Source organism: Macadamia integrifolia, chromosome 8, assembly GCF_013358625.1.
Source record: "Macadamia integrifolia cultivar HAES 741 chromosome 8, SCU_Mint_v3, whole genome shotgun sequence".
Lineage (NCBI taxonomy): Eukaryota > Viridiplantae > Streptophyta > Magnoliopsida > Proteales > Proteaceae > Macadamia > Macadamia integrifolia.
Genome location: NC_056564.1, coordinates 24,705,231 through 24,725,909, shown reverse-complemented (window position 1 = coordinate 24,725,909; position 20,679 = coordinate 24,705,231). Strand labels below are relative to the sequence as shown.

The 20,679-nt window shown below is 39.0% G+C and overlaps 1 protein-coding gene across 4 annotated transcripts in view; it reads right to left on the bottom strand.

Moving 5' to 3' along the window:
- Positions 1-15,469, bottom strand: part of LOC122085577 (protein transport protein SEC16A homolog) — a 20,593-nt gene extending 5,124 nt beyond the window's left edge. For all 4 annotated transcript variants that reach the window (XR_006142161.1, XR_006142162.1, XR_006142160.1 and 1 more), the window contains exons 1-8: positions 15,309-15,469; positions 12,894-14,989; positions 12,488-12,808; positions 1,550-1,675; positions 1,347-1,469; positions 1,029-1,169; positions 614-739; positions 352-486 (exon numbers count right to left, since the gene is read on the bottom strand). Coding sequence is in view for 1 of the 4 variants with exons in the window: in XM_042654056.1 (XP_042509990.1) it covers positions 352-486; positions 614-739; positions 1,029-1,169; positions 1,347-1,469; positions 1,550-1,675; positions 12,488-12,808; positions 12,894-14,840 (2,919 nt within the window). In the remaining 3 variants the exon portion in view is untranslated. The remainder of the gene's footprint in view (positions 1-351; positions 487-613; positions 740-1,028; positions 1,170-1,346; positions 1,470-1,549; positions 1,676-12,487; positions 12,809-12,893; positions 14,990-15,308) is intronic.
- Between the last annotated feature and the right edge of the window lie 5,210 nt (positions 15,470-20,679).

Genomic DNA, 20,679 nt, shown 5'->3' with positions numbered 1-20,679 from the left:
AATTAAAAAAGACCCAATTAAAAAAGACCCAAAAAAAAAAAAAAGATCCAATCTGGTACAAGAAAATTGATTAGTACAGACAACTAAGGGATAATGACCTATTTTAGAATGGGTCTAACTATATATAAGGGCATACCCAGTGCACAAGGCTCCCGCCACTGTGGGGTCTAGGGAGGGTCATAATGTATGCAACCTTACCCCGCTTCACGGAGAGGTTGATTCCTGACTCAAACCTGCGACTACTAGGTCGCTATGGAGCAACCTTACAGTTGCACCAAGGCCTGCCCTCTTAGAATGGGTCCAACTATATAAGTAATAATACAGTGAAAATGTGGAAATTACACTAATTACCTGAATAGCCTCAGGGCTAGCATAAGTTCGGGGGTATTTCCAGTGGTCTGCGCCAATGAGACACAATCTTGCAGTGTCCGAATATGACTCGAAGTTTGCATCAGCGACCAAGTAGCAAGTATGAGCAGCAGAAATCTGTATCATAGCTCATGTAATATATTGACAGTTAACATCAGTCAACAAAACGACAGCATGCATCAATTTTTTAGGGCGGGGGTGAAGAAAAATTTGCAAGAGAAGTATAAACTAATGAAGATTCTACCTCGCCTCTTTCCTTCCACAGGCAATCTCCAAGATGAATAATTACAAGCTCATCACCCTTTGTTGGGTTTGCAGTTATAATGGCCAAATTCTCTTCCCAGTCATCTAGCATACTGTTGGACCCAATCTGTTGTCCATCCAAAAAATTTATGAGCTCAGTGAAGCAAAGATATTACAAGGAAGCTTTAAATTTCATGGTAAAAGTTTTCAGCATCCCTCCAAACTGCATCATCATAATCTTTATGGTATGTAAAAAAATCACAAAGGGTTACATATTGCCATAGAATTAAATTTCATACATGATTATTCAATAATTCAACCTAGCATAACCAGAAAAACATAGCAACAATGGGTTTGAGAAGAGAATGTTTAAATTAATGTACCATCTGCAGTCAAATGAAAATATATTAACACACCTGGGGTGCGCCATTATTAGTTCCACTGTCTGTTGAAAACACATCGGCTGGTTGCCCTGCAATTAATAGGCATAATGTCCGTAAAGGTGTCCCTGCTATTAATTGGTGATGTGCCATTTGCTTCACAGTATCAACATAGAACTGCATGGACACAGAGGAGACAAGAACATCAGCTGAAGTTAAATATCTGATTTGTTCTTCTCCACATGCAAAAATCTAGAAAACTTAAGGGTCTATCTCTTTGATTAAAAACACGGTAAATTCATTCTAAGCATGTTGAATGCTCAAAGGCAGGAAGGTTAAATGTGTCATATGAACCTGATCGCCTAGTTGTGAGGCAAGAACGAGCGCAGGTCCCCATAGCTGACCTTCTTGTGCACATTGAAGAGCCTCTTTTGTTCTACCAGAGACAAGGAGATTTTGTACCTCAACAGCAGTTGCCTAAAACGAAAAAGGCATTTATATGACAAATTGAAGGCATTACATCAGGAAAGAATAAATGCTTAACAGTTATGACAAACCCGAATCTGTCCTTCAGATGGCATGGTCTGCAAGCAGTGAGTAAGGGCACCATAATGACTTGATTGAAGACTCCTTCTAGCAGATGCAAAAAGCTGAGCTACTGCTGCTTCTGGACAGTCGCTTTCCTATTAAAATAAATGAGAAATTCAGATGAAGGCCAAAAGTCATATTTCTACATCTCAAAGATCATGACAAATAGTGTTGCAGATCTCTTTGCCATAGTTTATATTTATATTTGTTACCTATTTATGAATAATCAATTACGATAATAGATTATGGACTATAATCAATAATAGTTTGGTTGGTACTAGGCACAATAGATTATGGACTATAATCAATAATAGTTTGGTTGGTACTAGGCATAATAGATTATTTAATAAAAAATATGTCTAATATGTGTAGTGTAAAATATATTATGTAACAATGGCATCCTACGATCTCACAACATTCTCAAGAGGATTTTGTCATAAAATTCAATAGTCCAATTTCTCACGGGATATCTATTATTTGGAAGGAGATCGAAGTCTCTATCTACTTTTGAAATTGACATGCATTCACAATCCCCAGCAATGCAAGCACTTTGGGATCATTAGGTGTATGGACGAGCTCACCCAGCAACTTCAAATAGGAGCAAACCTCACGCTGGTTCTTCCCCAATTAAATCTTGCCCTCATAATCAATCGAAGTATTGGAACAATGTCTATGAGTTGGGTTCAATTGTGATGGAAGGAAAACAAAGAACTGCATTGATCATTTTCTCTTTAAATTATATTCCTCTGCTGCCCTTCCCCTCATTATTCTTGAAGGTAATCCCCACCATCTGCAACTCCCTCCCACTACGAACCGTGCACCAGCGCTGGAAGTTCTGGTTCCAGCCGGTTCCAAATTGGTCTTTTAGTTCTGGAATTGTTGGTTCCCAGTTCTGGTCCTAAAATGACACCCTTACCGAGCGGGTCTCTTTAGGATTAATATAAAAAAAGAAAACTCCAGCGGCACCATTTGATTAACTAGTTTGATCCAGCAGCCAAACCGGGTCTGATTAGTTATGCCTGCATGATTCAAACTAAATATTCCTATACCTTTAATTCAGATTAAGGGTTGATTCTCATGAACTAAGGACTGATGAACAGGATCATTCAGAGGTGCAGAACTCCACTCAATAGTTAGATCTAGAACATTCTTTATGATTTCTTCCATGGCTGCCTGCCGCTAATTCAAGCTTCGTCCTAGAGAAACAAGCAAAGATGTGCAGAGGAGACAAAGGAATATTGCAACCCTTACTCTTATTTTAACTAAAAAAACTTATCTTTCTTCCCATTGAAACAATGTGAGATTATTAAGGAACTTTTGTTTATTGAAGCTAGCTTTGTTTTCAGTCAAACTACAAGTCTTTTGTCGTTATGGACAGAACAAGGCTTGTGATTGTTGCTCTCTAATAAGCTTGTGTCTCCTGGTTGATGTGGCTTTACTAAATCATCAATTAGATTTCATTAGTTTTTTGTTGTACAAGTGAAGCATTTCTCTGGGAATCTAAGACCAAATTTCTAATCCTTGTGTCTCATGGTTGATGTGCTTCTGCTACTCTCATCATCTTCATCTCTGTTGCCGATGATGGGCCTGACCCAGTCTGATGAAGCCAAAGAGCATGGATAAGGGTAGGCAGTTCTTGGTCTGAAAAAGCCATGCTTTTGTTGATGACGCCATTGATCAAGTGCCTCATGAAATTCACTTTGTGGCCTGGGCCATCTAGCATAGGTTTCACAAAACTATCCTCACCATATCTTAAGCAGATTCCACTATTTTCTTGATTTTAATACATCTTGGAAGAAGCTCTATTTCATCAACTCCTTGAGGATTACAACGAGAAGCTCGCTTCTGATGCTAAACAGAGAGGGGACCCAAGTTTTAACCAGATCCTTGCTCCAATCCTGATTCAGCTTGTCCGAAGCACCAAGTGGTATGAAGAAGCCTTGATCAATGATGTTTTGCACGAAATTGTCGCAGCTAGGGACCAGAGTAGTGGTGTCATCTTTATGTATTTTAGGGCTTGTTGCAGGGGAGAGAGAGAGAGCAAGAGAGAGACAGATTAGGACTCTTCTCTAGCGAAGAGTTGAAATTAGGAGGGAATGTAAGGGATTATAAAAATATGCAAAATTACTCTTTAACCCGTAGTTTTGAGGCATCACAACATGTGCTCATTAAAGGTTTACCCCATAACAACAACAATCGATTTATCCCAACATAAATAGAGGCATTTGGTATGTTTAATGACCCCTATTTCTAATTAATATTAATCAATATACCAATAATTCATAAAGATAAATTTATAATATACCAAAGAGAGGCCTAAGAGGAAATAAGGAATTGAAATTAAGAGTACCCTGTAGATGAACAAGAACATATGTAAAAGGTACTCAAAACATCAGCATAAGAATAAAAATAAATAAAACACAAAATGATTCAGCGGGGAGGACTAGGGAGGAAAATGAAGGCTTTATGGATGAGTCTCTCCCATTTGCAGTTTATTAAGGGACTGGAACAAGAGATTGTAGCATACCCCACCAGAAGACAAAATTGAAGGGACTGGAACAAGAGATTGTAGCATACCCCACCAGAAGACAAAATTGTTATCTCATTTCCCCTATATTATGATCAAGGTTTTAGTATTCCTCTCTCTCACAAAGAGTAATAGTATCACAAGCGAATCCAGATGCACAGGGGGAAAATTCGCAGCAGCAACAAAACATCCAGACATGAAAATAAACAAAATCATAGAATCTACATATTTTCCCATAAGATTGATATCCAATTCATGTACTTGAGGAAACAGCAGCAAAAGGGTCACACAAGACACCAAGGTCTCCTTGCGCCTGAAGTGAAAGACACAGGCAAGGTTCACCACCACACAGAAGTGAGGCAATTTTTTTCAAAATATTAGCAAAAATTAGAATACAATACAGTGCACATAAATCAGAACAAAGATGTGAAATAATCTCCAACAGTTAACATAGTATGATAACATCACACAACTTTCCAGAATCACAAAGAAAATGTTTTTTTTTTGTTCTCATTTTTGGATTCCTGCGTAGACCTAATTCATCATTCCATTAGTCCCCTTATTATCTGCTTCTATTCTGATTTCTGACACCCTATAATCTGAGATTGATATTCTTAATCTCAGATCTGATCTCATCCTTGTTATTAATCTGTTTTGAACTATTCTGATATTTGATCTAATGTTCTCCAAGAGTATCCTGCAACATTGGGACTAGGTTGACTTGTCAATCCTAGTTCTACATTAATATGTCTTTTCGAAAATGATGGGACTGCAGTGAGTTTACAACATTGTTTTTTGTGACATTAAAAGTGTACTGGAGGGTATACAGAATAGCAGTTGTAACATTATGTTTTAACTGTGAGAAAATGTCTAAAGAGAGGTCTTAAGAGTACATGAGAAAACAGGAAAAAATGAAGTCCCGATTGACAACGTATGAACTCTTTTGTAATCCAAAACATACTTTTGGGCTTCCTGAATTTCTGAAGACAAACAAGGAGGAACCACATTTATTCAACAGAATATCACATAAATAACACATCAAACAAGGTCAACACGGGTACCAATAATAAAAATATCATGGATCAACAAGTATTCTCCTTTTCCAACGAGACATAAATTAAAGAACGCATTTCTTCAAGGCAATTTACAACAGGAGGTCTTGACTCTTGTTTTGCCCTCTTCAGAAGGCTCTCACTGGTCTCAGACAGGCTCCTTGTGCCTGGTTTGAGAAATTCTGCACCAGTAAACAGAGGCAGAGGAAAGTCTACAATCACTCCACCTCCGTTTGATGCCCCGAAAGCCAGAGTTTGCAGGATCGAAGCGTCTTGGGAGGGGGAATCATGAGCAAGCCCCCCATAGAGGCAAGGCATGGTTTATACAGTCCAAGCAGGAAAAAAAAAAGGTGTACCCAGTGCATGAGGCTCCCAAAACTGCAGGGTCTGGGGAGGGTCATAATATACGCAGCCTTACCCCAACTTCGCAGAAAGGCTGTTCCCTGACTCGAACCCTTGACCTCTTGGTCACAATGGAGCAATCTTACCAATAGCACCAAGGTCTGCCCTCTCCAAGCAGAATTAGAGAACTCAAATATTATTACATGAATTCAGAAGAAGGTAAGGAATAAAAATACATAAAAAGGAAAATTAAAATGCAAAACATACAGCAGATGATACTGAATTGGAGACTTTCTACACCAAAAGTGTTCTCTTAAATGAAGGTTTTCATGCTTGGCTGGCGGCTCAGGATCAGCCTCCTGAAAACCTTATATTCCCTGAGGAGGTTCTACCCCATGGAATCGCTCTTAATGGAACTGTAGCTTTAGCTGGTCATGACCAAGAAAAGAACGTCGTCTGGTTGATCTCTCAGGAGTTACATTCGTTACTTAAATGAAATGTTCACGTGGTGATATTTTGTCTTTCCAAGAGTACTACACTATATGTAGTCTATGTCTAGGGAGACAAGTGCAATAGAGAGGTCCCTCCCTTCAATCACCTACCTACTTGAATCTGGTCCCACCAGATCACGGCATGCCCTTTTAGATGTGTTGGGTCTAATTCCTATTATTTTGGCTGGATTATTCGTCATTGCATATTTCTTCATACACATGGTGATCAATTGGACCTTTTTGAAGAAGACTTTTATGCCATTCCCATTTAGGTCCGATCTGGATCCCTCTTGATACAGATTGAAAGAGTGATCTGATTGTGGTGGGGAGGAGAAAGTGAATCAGCAAAATTTATGAGAGAAAAAAAGGAGATTGCAAGGATGGGGGAAGAAGGGGAAAACCCAAATCTTTGGGGGGATGAAGAGAGGAAAAAGACTGCAATCTCTACTCGAACAAAATCCCAAATTCTATTCAATAATCAAAATCGTCTAGAGGCTCTTAGCCACTACATGTATTTATAAATAAAAAATACTCACATGGACTCAAAATAGGAAAGGAAAAAAATGAAACAAATTGGGAACTTCCTATAACCAAGCAGACTAGAAGGAGTCCCAAAGAGACTCATCCACATTTAAAAAGAATAAGGAAAAACAACCCAAACTATCATTAGCTCTCCCTTCAAATGTAGGCTAAAAAGATTTTCATATTGAGTTAATAACAGAATAAATAATTACTCTATCTACTATCTAGGACACTTCAGTAATAAATATATAAAGAGTTAAGACCTTAAAACTAGCCTCAGTTGAGTGTAGATAAGGTTCCTAAAATTTAGGAATCCTAGTAACCGCAAGCTGTTAACCTCTTCCCAAAACCAGACCAGAAAGTGAACTGTAGGAATAGGGTTTGACCCAGAAACTGAACCAAACAAGTTCAAACCAAACCAACAAAACCCAAATAAACCAAACCATTTCTGCATTACCTCCATTGTTTTCTTTTTCTCCCAGACCTTTTCCTCGAAAACAGAAAGAAGATGGTACACTCAAATTATATCATTAAAGTGCTTATTGCTTGCCAAAGATCCTGCTTCTACAATTGGTAGGTCAACAGGTTATTCAAATAAGTCATGTTTTCTGTGGTTTTCCCATGTTAATTTTGTACTGACTCAATAGATCCAGTGTGTTTAAAGAAAAAGAATAATTATGTGAGGGTGTTTAAAGACAAGGACTAATATAGGTGGGCTGGAAATTGTGAAAATGTCTCCTCAGAAACCAAGAATGATTGGATGGTATAAAGTTACAAGACACAAGAGAAAGCTATTCTAAGTTCAGAAGTGGGCAAATAATAAGAAGACTGGTTTTTAAGTCCTGTTGACTTTCATCTTTATTGGAAGGAGCCAATGTTTTTGAGAAGTTTGTAACTGGTACAGGAAGAGTGATGCAGTGGCTGCACTTATCTGGTTGGACCAACATGACCAACTTTGAAAGCCAAGAGAACCGTTCCAGCCCAAGGTTTTGGTCCAACAAGTGTTGGAAATAATTAGTAGCTTATTTTTTCTTTTATTTCATGCCTTTTATTTTTCAGGTTTGAATGTAGGAGTTAAGATTTCTTTCCTTTGCATTGGTTTCCTTTTATAGTTGTTTCCTAGTTTAGGCTAGATACTATTTTAGTTGAGTTTCTAGTACAGCAAACACCAAGAAATACGAAAATAAACCAAGACAGATCGCACAACACACAGAGATTTAACGAGGTTTACACACCGATGTGGTGTGCTACATCCTCGAGGGAAGAAGAAGATGTTTCACTATGCAGAAGAGATTACACCCAAGCAGCGGCGAGAAAACTCGCCCTGAAACCCTAACTCAAAAAACCTCCAAATTACAATGGCAAGGCTCAATAAGATGATAGTACATTATATACTCCAAGTCGCGGGTCGACCCATCAGGTCGCAGTCAATCCGGTCGAACCATACCACGAGGGAGTAGCCCCCGCACCCCCTTATCGGCCCAACCCCTCTGCTTCCATCACAGATCTCATTAAACTTCCCATTCGGGTTGCCACCAAAATATGTCGAAGAGGGTCATTCTTTAAAACGGGTCAAGAATTCGAAACAAACTTAATAGTTTCTAATTTCATGTCTTTAATTTTCTATAAATTGGCTGTAACCAATGGACAAGGGAGTGATTGATTATTGAATGAAAAATTGGTAGCATTTGTGCTCTGTGAGTGTGTGTGATTCCCTTCCTCCCCCCTGCTACTATGGTTTTTCCCGTCTTCCCTAAGGCCCTCCATTAACTTGGTATCAGAGTCGAAGGATCCCATCCCATCCTTCCCCATTAATTCTTCTCTTTCCCGTTGCCATTTCCTCTTTCCTGTTTAGCCAAGACAGAATAGCTCTGCCGAGGCCGAGCCAAAAAATAAAAAATAAAAAATCTGCTCAAAACAGAGGATTGAGCCACTCTCCTACACCATCTTGTCTTCCAGCAACCCTACCATCGTAACCCTTCCTTCGATTCCCTACTAATCAACCTCCACCGACCTCTTTCTTCCCCTAGAATCTCAATCGAAACACCCTCTCTGGCGCTCTGCCGAGTGAACAAAAAAAGAGAGCAGAGCAGCAAAGAGAAGATAGAACCAAAAGAAAAGAACAGAAGTTCAGAAAACATAAGAAGAAGAGAGCAAATAGAGACAGAGACCAGAACACATACCTGGTTTCAGACCTGCTGGTTGAAGCTTCTCCTCCATCGCCAATCGCAACAGTCCCTGGAACCACCGTTGCTTGCCATTGCAAGAAGAAGAGATCGTCAACCCCTTCCATTGTTGCAGCCAACGTCTCTATCGCTGGTTCCCTGAGTCGACACCTTCGCTGGTTCACCATCTCCAAGCGGGCAGAACTCCCTTTTGCTGGTAACCCTTAACCCCTCTCTTACAACTCCTTTTGAATCGATCTACTTCCTTGTCTGCCCTTCCAATTGTCCCTTTTCCCTTTTATCCTATATCTATTTCTGATTTTATTTCTAATTTCCAAGTTTGCCCTTCACTTATACGAACAATGATCAACACTTTGTTTCTCATCGAAGTTCATCTCTTCACAATTCTGCCATCCTTTGAAAGAAAAGGAAAAAATAACTGAGTTATTTACCATTCTGCCATTGTTCTTTAAACGTCCTTTATTTACTATTTTGAGTGTAATATTGCTTATATCCACCATGGTAGCCAATAGTGAAGTTATCCAACAGCTGAACTCCTATAAGGGAGAAACTGATGCGAAAATTGATGCCCTCACTACCGTTGTCACTTCCCTTAAGACAATGATGGAATCTCTGCAAGTTTCTATTGATCGAATTGTGGCTATAGACAGACAAAAGAGTCCCATTCAATCTAGGGATTCTTCCAACACCACTCCCCGGGATTCATCACTACCACTACACAACTACCACCACCATATGGAACTGGTCGATATGATGATGGAGCGGAACGAGCAGCAAAATTGGATGTCCTTGATTTTTATAGAGATAACAATCCAAAACTATACCTTGACTGGATTCACAGCTTAGAGACATTCTTCAGATAGTATAGATTGACCGAGGCCTGAAAGATCCTATTTCCAGAGGCTAACCTGAAAGGCACGGCTGAGTCTGGTGGGTTAAGCAACAACAACAGAACTGAACCCGAGGTACTGGTTTAGTCACTACTTGGGCTGAAATGTATGAAGTCACGAATCGGAGATTTTTGCCTCCTGACTACAAGCAACGCATGCACCTTAGGTTCGCACAGTTGAAACAGGAAAATCTAATTGTTGAATTTTATTATCTTGCCACTCATTCTAATTTTGAGTGGGATGAAGAAGTATTGGTAGCACAATTTCGTAATGGTTTGCACCCTCAACTTAGTGCTACCCTTGCATCTAGTCGACTGCCTACAATAGATGTCGTGCAAGTAGCGTATCAGGTTGAGGAAAGTCTAAAACGCCCACACAGTCAGACTAATTCTGCAGATACTTTCCCTCGAGGTATTAGTTCCATTCCGCAATAGCCTCCTACCCAACAAAGGTCATTTAACAAACCACAAGCTAATGCTACATCTATGGCATCTTCACGACCTAGTCAGTCATATTCTCCACCTCGACATGCTTCTGAAATGTCATCTTCACGGCCTATTCATCCATACTCACCCCCTCAGCGCGGTTCAGATAAACCTTCTGATGCAACAAAGTTTACAATTCTATGCTACTCGTGCAATGGATTTGAACATATCAGTGATCAATGTCCCAGTCGTTTGGTTGCTTTTATTAATAAGGATTCTTCTATACCTTATATTCCTGAAGAACAACTTGGTTCTGACACAGTTGATTTAAGAGAAGAGCGTGCATCAGGTGAAGTCCATGACACTCTCAATGATGAGGACCCACATCCTTTTTATGTCATTCGTCATGTGTTGACCACTAAGAAAGTCACTGACAATGAAGATTGGCACCGCAGTAGTATTTTCCAGACTCGTGTGAAGTGCAATGACCAATTGTTAACCTTGGCCATTGATGGAGGTAGTTGCACTAATGTTGTCTCTGAAGACGTTGTTCGTAAACTAGGATTAAAGCAGAGCCACATCCAAATCTCTACAAGGTTACTTAGGTGAACAACACTAATCTCAAGATCACAGATAAGTGTTTGGTCACATACTCTATTGGTGGATTTAAGTATACAATCCAATGTGACGTCCTCCCTCTGAAGGTGTGTCATATCCTTCTTGGTAGACCTTGGTTGTTTGACAAGAAAGTACAGCATTGTCATTATGCCAACACCTATGCTTTCAAACATGCCAACAAGACTATAAAATTTCATTCTGCCAAAGATCTCCCTGAAATTAAGCTCAAGAAGATGGTGGGATCGTTCGTCATTCAGCGTATTTCTTCAGACGGTCCCCTCGGTCCTTTTCCTAACTCGACGGAGTCGAGTTCTTTTTAGAGGAGGAGAATTGATGCAGTTATGACTACACTTACCTGGTTGGACCAGCATGACTGGCTTTGGAAGCCAAGAGAACCGTCCAGCCCAAAGTTTTGGTCTAACAAGGGTTGGAAATAGTTAGGAGTTAGGATTTCTTTCTTTTGCATTGGCTTCCTTTTATGGTTATTTCCTAGTTTAGGCTAGATACTATTTCAGTTGAGTTTCTAATTTCATGTCTTTACTTTTCTATATATTAGTTGTAACAAATGGGCAAGGGAGTGATTTGATTATTGAATGAGAATTTGTTGGATTTGTGCTCTGTGATAGTGTATGATTCCCTTCCTCCCCCCTTGCTACTCTGATTTTTCCCTTCTTCCCTGAGCCCCTCCTTCAAAGAGGTTCAGGGAAGGAGGAGGCGGCTGATGGACAAGTTACATGAATCACAATTGGGAAGAGGTATTCCAAGCAAGGGAAAAGCTAGCTGGATCTTTTCCCTTTTTCCGGTAAATTTTGAGATAAGACATCGGAGGTGGCTTTTTGCTCAGTTTGTGTCCACGCATCTGTGCAAGTTGCTGCTTCCAGGTTATAGCTACTTTGCTCCTAATCTTTAGCTTCAATCTGGCCTCAGTAATCATTTTTTGGTCATCAGATGTCTGCTGTATGAGAACTGAGTTTCTTCAGTAGTTATTTCAGTGCTTCTCAAGCAATGTTTAATAATTTCGCAATGAGGGTGATTTCAATCCCTATTGAAACCAATATATTTCATCAAATTTCCCCAATATCGACCCTTGGCAACACTGAAACAAATTTGCAAATTTTACCAATTTCACTTGAAATTCAGAACATGGCCCTCTGATACATACAGAAAGTCTCTACCCAGAAGGTATTTAGATGGTGAGGAAAATTTTTGACCGTATTACAGTTATTTTCCTTTTAATTTCCTTTCTCGTGTTTGTGGGTTTGCACTTTCACTTTTGGATTTACAAAACCCTTTAGTTTTTTGCTTTTTTTTTTTTTTTTTCTTTGTAGGGTGGGGTGAGGGAATTATTAGGGTTATTCATTTATTTTTATTTTTGAGAACAACGTCATTAGCAGATTTTTATATCAAGAAAAATATATTTGGACAACTCTTCGAGCCTCTTTAGTTCCTCCAGCTATGATGAGTGGTTAGTACTATCTGTAAACCAATATGGGGAAAATATCTTAGTTTAAAACGGACAAACAATAACAAATTAGTTTGTACTCACAAATGGACACATCATGCATTGGTAATTTGGCAAACCATTTTTGTAATTTGATTATATTTTTTACATCCAATACAAGAAGCAAAATACTGAAAATAATAAGATAATAAATGAACAAAAGCTTTCAACAGAACAAACTCTAAAACAACATCTGAAAGGCAAATAATTATAAAGTAAAATAATAAATTCAATTATAAAATAACAAGATAACTCAAACTTTATGCAATAGAGGTTAACGATGATGAATGAAAGACAAAGAGAAAAGCTTAACAGAAAACAAAATGATTAGGAATGTTAGGAGGGTCGGATACCTTCATTGCTGGATCAGTGCCAAAAGGAGATCGAAATTTTCCATAATGCTGACAAGCTATTTTCAACAATGAGAGAAGCAATCTCAAAAGTTCACCTTTTCTATAGTCCATGTTGGGTGATTCACAATATGCGATCCTTTCATCAATCCATTTGTTTAATTCTTTACTTCCAGCGTTTCCACCAACCAAGGGGCCGGGAAAGGATTGTTGGCACAAAGTACGGAAGTAATCACAAGCACCAACCCCAGCAGTGGTAGAATTAATGTTTTCCATGACAACTTCACTCAGATTAAGTAAAGAAACAGAGCCTCCTATAGAGTCCTTCAAAAAAATAAACATAAATTTGAGACATTGGAATTGTAACAATTTGAAGGAAAACTTAAGTTAGAACCGCTCAGGACCAAACCTGGCTTCCATATGCTGAGTTGGTAGCAAAAGAACTACTCTCTTTCATGACTATGAGTTTTCCGCCAAATCCAAAAGTAACTAGAGAATGTGGGGGACGTCCTGCCGATGACCTCTCCTCATGGGGAATATAAGAATTCTGTGTGCTCGTATGAAACGGCTGCTGAATGAAATTTGATTTTTGACTTCCATAGTAATCATTTGAGAAAAGCACCTGTTGACTCTGCTCCATCTGTTTTTGATTTATCTGATGAGAGGAGTTCTCAGAAGGAACAAAGCTTCGAAATCCAACCACTCCATTGGTGCTATCATAATTTTGATTTGTTTGCTCAAATAAAGGAATTGCACCAGCAGATTCAAAACCCATATGCTGAGCAGTATTATTATTTACAGGACCCGAAGAACCATACAAGCTTCCTGTTTGTTTGTTTCCAGTAAAACTAGCCACAGACTCACTCTTAGAAACAGCTTCAGGTTGCCAGACATTCATATTTTGTTGAGCAGTATAATTATTTACAGGACCAGCAGAACCATAAAAGCTTCCTGCTTGCTGGTTTCCGGTAACACTAGCCACAGGCTCACTCTGAGCAACAGCTTGAGGTTGCCACACATTCACATTTTGTTGAGCAGTATAATTATTTACAGGACCAGCAGAACCATAAAAACTTTCTGCTTGCTGGTTTCCAGTAACACTAGCCACAGACTCATTCTTAACAGCAAGTTCAGGTTGCCACACATTCATATTTTGTTCGCTGTAGTAATTTGGAGACCCTGCCCAATCCTGAACTTGGTCATTACCATGCTGTACTTGTGATCCATAATTCCCGTGTAGGTTGTGGTCTTTGTCAGGGAGGAAACTGCCAGTTGAAGGATTCTCATTTTGATTTTGATGGAAACTATCTGTACTCGTTGACTGAGCAGCTTGGGTATAAGATTCCAAGAGGCGCCATTCTTGGGCTATTGTATCATAGTACCAACCAGGGTAATGAGAATCAAATACCATGTGTGGGGGATACTCGGTGCTCCCTTGAGATACCTGATTCCAGTTAGAGACGGTACCAGTTGTACAACCCTCAGCCATGGTTCCTGCAACAGACTGTGTCGTTTGCTGCAGATAAGAAACCTCTGATCTCTGGTCTGAAACAACATCACCACCTATAGCATTGGCATTGCTTTCAAAACCAACCTGGTTATTCACAGTTGCATCATAACCATCCACTTGATGCCACTCACCAGTACTCGGGTCATACTTCCATCCAGGATAGAGGTTTTCCCAGTACTGACTATCATATGAATTCTGCCAACTGCTAATTTCTTCACTGGCTTTTCCATATGTTTCACCTTCTTGATACTGCACAGGGTTAACAGATGTCAAATCTGCGGCTGTGCCTGCTGCAGTGGTAGATGTGACCTTAGAATCAGCGATTGGATTATCCTGCACCTTTTCAAATGGATCTCCTGATTTGTCTCCCAACACGGTAAAGAAGTCTGAGTATGACCCAAACCCACTGCCACTTTGCTGAGCCGCATCAGTATGAAATGCACTCCATTGAACCTCCTTCACACTCGTACCCCTAGATCCACTGCTCTTTCTGGTTGTGGAATCGGATGCAACATCTGCCCCCTCAACAACATCGTTGGTCTCAATCGCATTTTCAAAAGCAAACGAATTGGAAGATACGTCCTTTTCAGGTGCATCTGCAGATGATACAATACCAGCTTCGGAATGCTTTTCTTCTTTACCAGCAATCCCGCCTTCACCACTGGAACCTTCCAAGGCAGTACCGACCTCACCAATGCTCAGGTTTGAGAATGCTTTCACCTCATCAGAGTCCTCACCATCGGCCAAACCAGGGCCAGACTCTGTAACCGCGATCTCATCGTCAACAAGTTTGTCGAAGAAGTCCTCATCCGTCTGATCCTCCACCTGAAATGGAGGAGACGCCATCGAATATAATCCTAATTCCTAACCTCTAAAATTCCGAGCCTCGATCCCACCGAATCAACCACAACCACGGCAATTCAACCCAACACAGCTTCAATTCCTCCCCAAAACAACTCTAAAAATCCAAGAAGAACCATGACCGAGCTGAAATTCTGAAAATCCAATTCTCAAACCGTTACCAGAATAACCAGATCCACAAATTCACAAAAAACAAAATCCCTATGAATCCAAAACAAAAGAAATATCTACTTGCAGCAATAAAATTAGGGATTCAACTATGTTAAACCAATCAAGAATCCCAAAAAAAGCAGGATCTTCTTAGATCTGCCATCCCAAAAACACAAATTGAAAATGAACAATTTAAAAAAAAAAAAAAAAAAAATACTAGTAGCGTCTTACGTTCAACACCGCCGATTGAAACGGGAAACAAAAAGTAATAATTGAAAGTTGAAACTAAATTTGAATACTTACAAATACGAAGAAGAAGATTTGTAGAACGATCAGTGGAGAAAGCGCGATGATAGTTGAAGCAGGACAAACCCTCGATTTCCAACAGCCGACATATCATCACTCACCACCAAAAGCCCTTTTTTTTTTTAATTAATTAATTATTTATTTATTTTTAGTTTAATTTATTTTTAAATTTTTACATATAACGTTATAACTAGGAAAATAAGGAAATGAAATATATATTAAATCAGAGGAGTTTGAACCGTTGATCCCACGTGAGAAGTGAGAACAATCTCGGATCCTTGTTATATTTTGAGCCTCGCTGGCAGGACGCGTGGTGCGTAAGCACTGCCACCGTGGGTCCGCGCGTTATAATAGTATGGCTGTCCTAATAGTATGGGTATGGATTTTCCCAAAAGGGAAAATTAGTTTTATGTTTTTTCTCATAAAGAGATTTAAGAATGAATCCTGGGGAATAATTAGAAATGATTTGACCATAAATTTTAATCGGAAAAGGAAAGCGGCACCGAATAAGATGGAAAAGATACTCATCCAACGGTTATGGTTTGATTAGATTAAAAATTCCAATTTGATAGTTCTGGGGAGGGAAGGAGTTGAGATCAGAGGAGAATTGCAGAGGGATGACAGAGAATCCGACTGGTTGCACAGAGAGGCATTGAATCTTACAGAGAGAGAGAGAGATGAGATATTGGAATTTAGAGTGACGAAATGACCATTCTGTCCCATCGGAACCACGTGCTCGATTCGCGCCCTATGTGAGAAATTATTTTTAGTAAATTCCAAAAATGTTTATGAGAATCCAATTCTTAGAAAGAGAGAGCGGTCAACAGATATGACCAAAAGAACCAGTTCCGGACCCATGACAGCTTCTGGTTCAGAGATTTTGAGAATGGATTCCAAAGATGAGAGTTGCATAGATTTTGGCTTTGGGTGAGTGGTGTAAGTTTGGCCTTGGGAGCTCGAGTCCGTCCAAGAATCAGATAAGGTTGGGTTAGGGGGTGTTTGGTTCGGTAAATCTAATGGCGTATGTATCGGATATGGATATCAATCTTTCGATAGACATTCTTCTGAATTGTGCTTTTTGCTGAAAAATTGTTTGGTTGCCTTAAGTCTAGAACATGTTTCTTACTGGAAAACTGTTTGGTTACCCTAAATCTGTATAGTGATTCATATTGTAAAACTGTTTGGTTATCATAAATTTGTGTAATGATTCTTACTATAAAACTGTTTGGTTATCCTAATCCTATGCAGTGATTCTTCATATAAAATTATTTAGTTAAACATAAGAGTGGTGGAGTGAAAAACTGTAATATTTTTTATTATTTATTATTTATTTTTAAAATTTAGAGTAATTGTTTTTCTCTTCTTCCATCCTTGATTCACAACTAAGAGTGTTTGAAGTTTATAGACATTTTGGATTGCAAAGATCCCTGAGTATGATCTTGTTGACATTTCAGGTTATAATTAGATTAAAAATGATCCAGTTTCTAAAAATATTAATCAGAATCACTAACCCATTAATGGCTTTGAACTTCAAGATTAGCAATGTATGGACTATGGAGTGTATAACTAGCAATGTGTTGAGGTCTGTCCTCTCTTCACAATGCATGGCGTGTATAACTAGCAATGTATACATCATTTCTGTGGCAACTTTGGGCATTCATTTCTTTAGGTGGACATCTCTCTTTTGAATGGTATAAGGTTTCCATAAGTCAAATTCTCTTACCTAACTAGTTGGAAAATTTTCAATGCCATTGCACAATTTTGTGACTGATTTGTTTTGGGCTCATTCGTTTTCTGACAAATTTTTCCCTGATCGTGCGACGAAGTTCATTTTGCAATCTAAGGGTCATAGATCCAGCCTTCTCCTCCCACAACCCCCAATCGTGTGACCCTGAGAGCACGTAGTGAACGGATTCCCATTCACTTTGGCCTTAGTCATATCGATACCTAACCCTCAAGGGATTTACATCGCTTTCATTTTCAAGCTTTCCAAGTTACTTTTGGTTGTTTGGAGTGTAATAAAGTCTTGCTTCCATTGACCAATGACACATTTCAAATCCATCTTACAGTTTCTGATATCCATCTTATTTCTACCTTCATCTATACAGAGGCTTTCCATTGACCATGGATATCTTTCAATTCATCTTACAAGTTTCAGATATTAACCTTAATTTCTATCGGCATCATTAGAAAGGTTCTTCTTGAACAGGGGATCAACAACTACTTGGGGCTCAAAGTCATGCTTCACATACCGAGCAAGCATCTCTGCATACATGTCATACTGGCCAGTCATTTGAAATCTCCACTTGTCTTTCAGCTACCTACAGAGATTGAGGTCCATGTCTGATACCATTAACCCATCCCTATAACGCGATGGCAATGGTGTGCAAGAAGCATCTAGAGCTGAAAAATGGTTTGACCCATAAAAATGTCTGAAATCTGAATGCTGAGGCTTACCATCACCCGAAGTGAATGGATTGGGGAAGGTCTCAGTTCCAACACGATTGATAGATGTCACAAAATAACTGTTTGCTATAGCAGCATTCCGGGCTTGAAAAACCACATCAGTGACAAGTAACTTTAAATTAACAACAATGTCCTACAATAACTAAAGCATGGTTTCAAAAATCAGAATCAAATTGGTTTATTCAAACTGAAATTAGCCATGAGTGAACCCAGAATATTGGGACTAATTCCAATCCCATCCAGGTTGGAATTGGCAATGACCAATTCAATCCCGAATTCCGAGTTTAAAATCCATGATCAGAAGGCAAAACCGGTGAAAGCACTACAGTTTCTGCAACAATCTCTGATATTAACAACAATCTTCAAAAGAGAACCTATATTGGCCTGAAATACAAAACAGTAGTTTAGAAGAATACATGAACCTCAATAGTCCACATTGGTTCACTGAGTTCTCCTACAGTAGCAGATGGATTAAAGACAATCTTAGCGCAATTCAAACCAAATGCCAACCAATTCAGAGGATGGTGCCCTCCATAACAAAAGCTGTTTCGAACACAGGATGGCTTGTGTTCCCTTCCATGTAATATGTGCTATCATTGAAATCCCCAACTCTAGGTATATGATTTTGATAGAAATTAGTGTCATTACAGTGAAAAATAACATTATTTCCACACCAAACACTGAATGTAGCGTTTAGCTTCATGGCTCATCCATTCTTCCTTGGCAGCAAAAGCCTTGACAACACGGTACACATCTTCACGTTGACTGAAAACCTTGCATAAAATTAAAGAACATTAATTTATTCACAAAGACAAATGAATCATAAGTGTATCTGTTCTTTGACAAAAATTAGGTAAGAACAACCATTGAAAGAGAGGGGGGGTGGGGAGGAACCAGAATGTAAGATGTTAATTCACTTAAGAAAAATATAAGTGAGAAATAAACAGAAGTGTACTTTTCTGGACTGGATGATTCAAAACTTATCCTAAAGGTCCTCAAACAGAACAAACAACAAGGAATAAGTAAATCAATAAAAGTTCAGTAGATACAAAAAAACAAGTAAGGTCGTAAGGGATCTTATAGTTACTATGACTAGTGCAATGAAAAGTGTAAAAGAATAAACAGGAATAAAGGAAAATCAAGCTCCCCACTACAAAAACTAGCACAACGAGAAAGAAAACATGTAAGGTCGATGATTCACCAAGCTGCATTTCAACTAAATTGTGTCCATGATCCACAAATCAAATCAGAAGTCACAATTGAAATGCTTTAGAAGGACCCATGACCACACCAAACACACTAAGAATACGTAAGGTGATGCAGGAGCATGGATTGCAGGTGACATTACAATTATTTTGTGCATGGAGGAAAATTTTATGCAACATGATAATCCAACAAGAGGCATTGAGAAGTTAAGGTAGTTCTGATTTCATTCAAATACAAACATACACACATAATAAGAGAGAGATGGTCGACTATTGAAGGGAAACCTGGGTAGTTACGGTTTTATTCATTAGTAATTATTATAAATATGTGTACATAATGGGAGAGAAATGATTATGGCAGACATAATTGAAAGTGTTTCAACCTCACAGTTCTGATTATGTAATAGTCAATAATGTGAATAACACGGAGATTCAGTACAACCTTTCTAGTCTGAACACATGCCTGCACTAGTTTTAAGATTGCAAAGATGAAAAAACTAGAACAGGAAAAATAAATAAATCAGCAGGTTTCATCTGCACATCTGAAAACACAATAGAGAGCCGTAGACAGAAAAAGCGAGAGAGAGAGAGAGAGAGGAAAGAGAAAGCGGCAAGTTCTGGTTTTAAAAACCTAACCCTACAACTCCATGAAATCGAAATAAACTCCACGAAATCAAAATAGAGAGCTTCTGGTTTTAAAAACCTAACCCTACAACTCAATGAAAGAGCTTCTGGTTTTAAAACCTAACCATACAACTCCATGAAATCGAAATAGAGAGCTTTTGATTTTAAAAACCTAAACGTAAAACTCCATGAAATCGAGAGAGAGAGAGAGAGAGAAAGAGAGAGAGAGAGAGAGAGAGAGAGAGAGAGAGAGAGAGATGGAGGGCTTACCAGTCGCCAATGGCGGACTCTCGATGAGAGTGTCGTGGTTTGAGAGGTCGCAAATCATAGGTCGCAAGGTGTGGTTTGAGAGGTCGCGAGGTGAGTATGTCGCGGTTTGAGAGGTCGCGGGTTGAGATGTTGGCTTCCGTAGAGAATGTCTTTCTATTTTCTCCTTTTATACTAGGTGGTAAAAAGGTTGCTCAAATCTGAGTTTAAGTGTTGAGGTAAACTCAGATTTGGAACACATCTTTTGTAATATGGTCATTCATGGGAAGTAGGGTGCTCACTTATGAGGGTCATCTTAGTGGAACCAAACAGCTCCAAAAATTAAGAATTATCATTATAAAGAATGTCATCCCAATGATTTATCGAACCAAACACCCCCTTAGGCTTTCAATCTGCAAGGCAAGGTTGGGCTACGCTTTCAGTCTGCAGGGCAAGCTTGGGTTGGAACCTAAGGTTGAGCTCGGTCCGCTCAGCTTGAACTTGATTTTATATAATTATAAATAAATTATTCTTGTATTACATATTATGCTTAAGGTTTTAAGTCTTTAGGATTATTCTCGAGGATGATCAATGTTGATGGTGTTTAGAAAAAAAAATTTAATACATATAAGGATGCAAATGGTTAAAAAAATATTGGGCCAATCAAAATCAATCAGGACCAACCCCAGCCCTAGTAAAAATTAGGGTTAATCAGAGCCAATTAGGGCCAACTTGACTTGATCAGGGTCAACTAGTGGCTGGACTAAGCTCGTTAGGGTTGGATCTAGGTTGAGATGTTTCAGCTCAACCTCAAGGCCGGGTTAGAC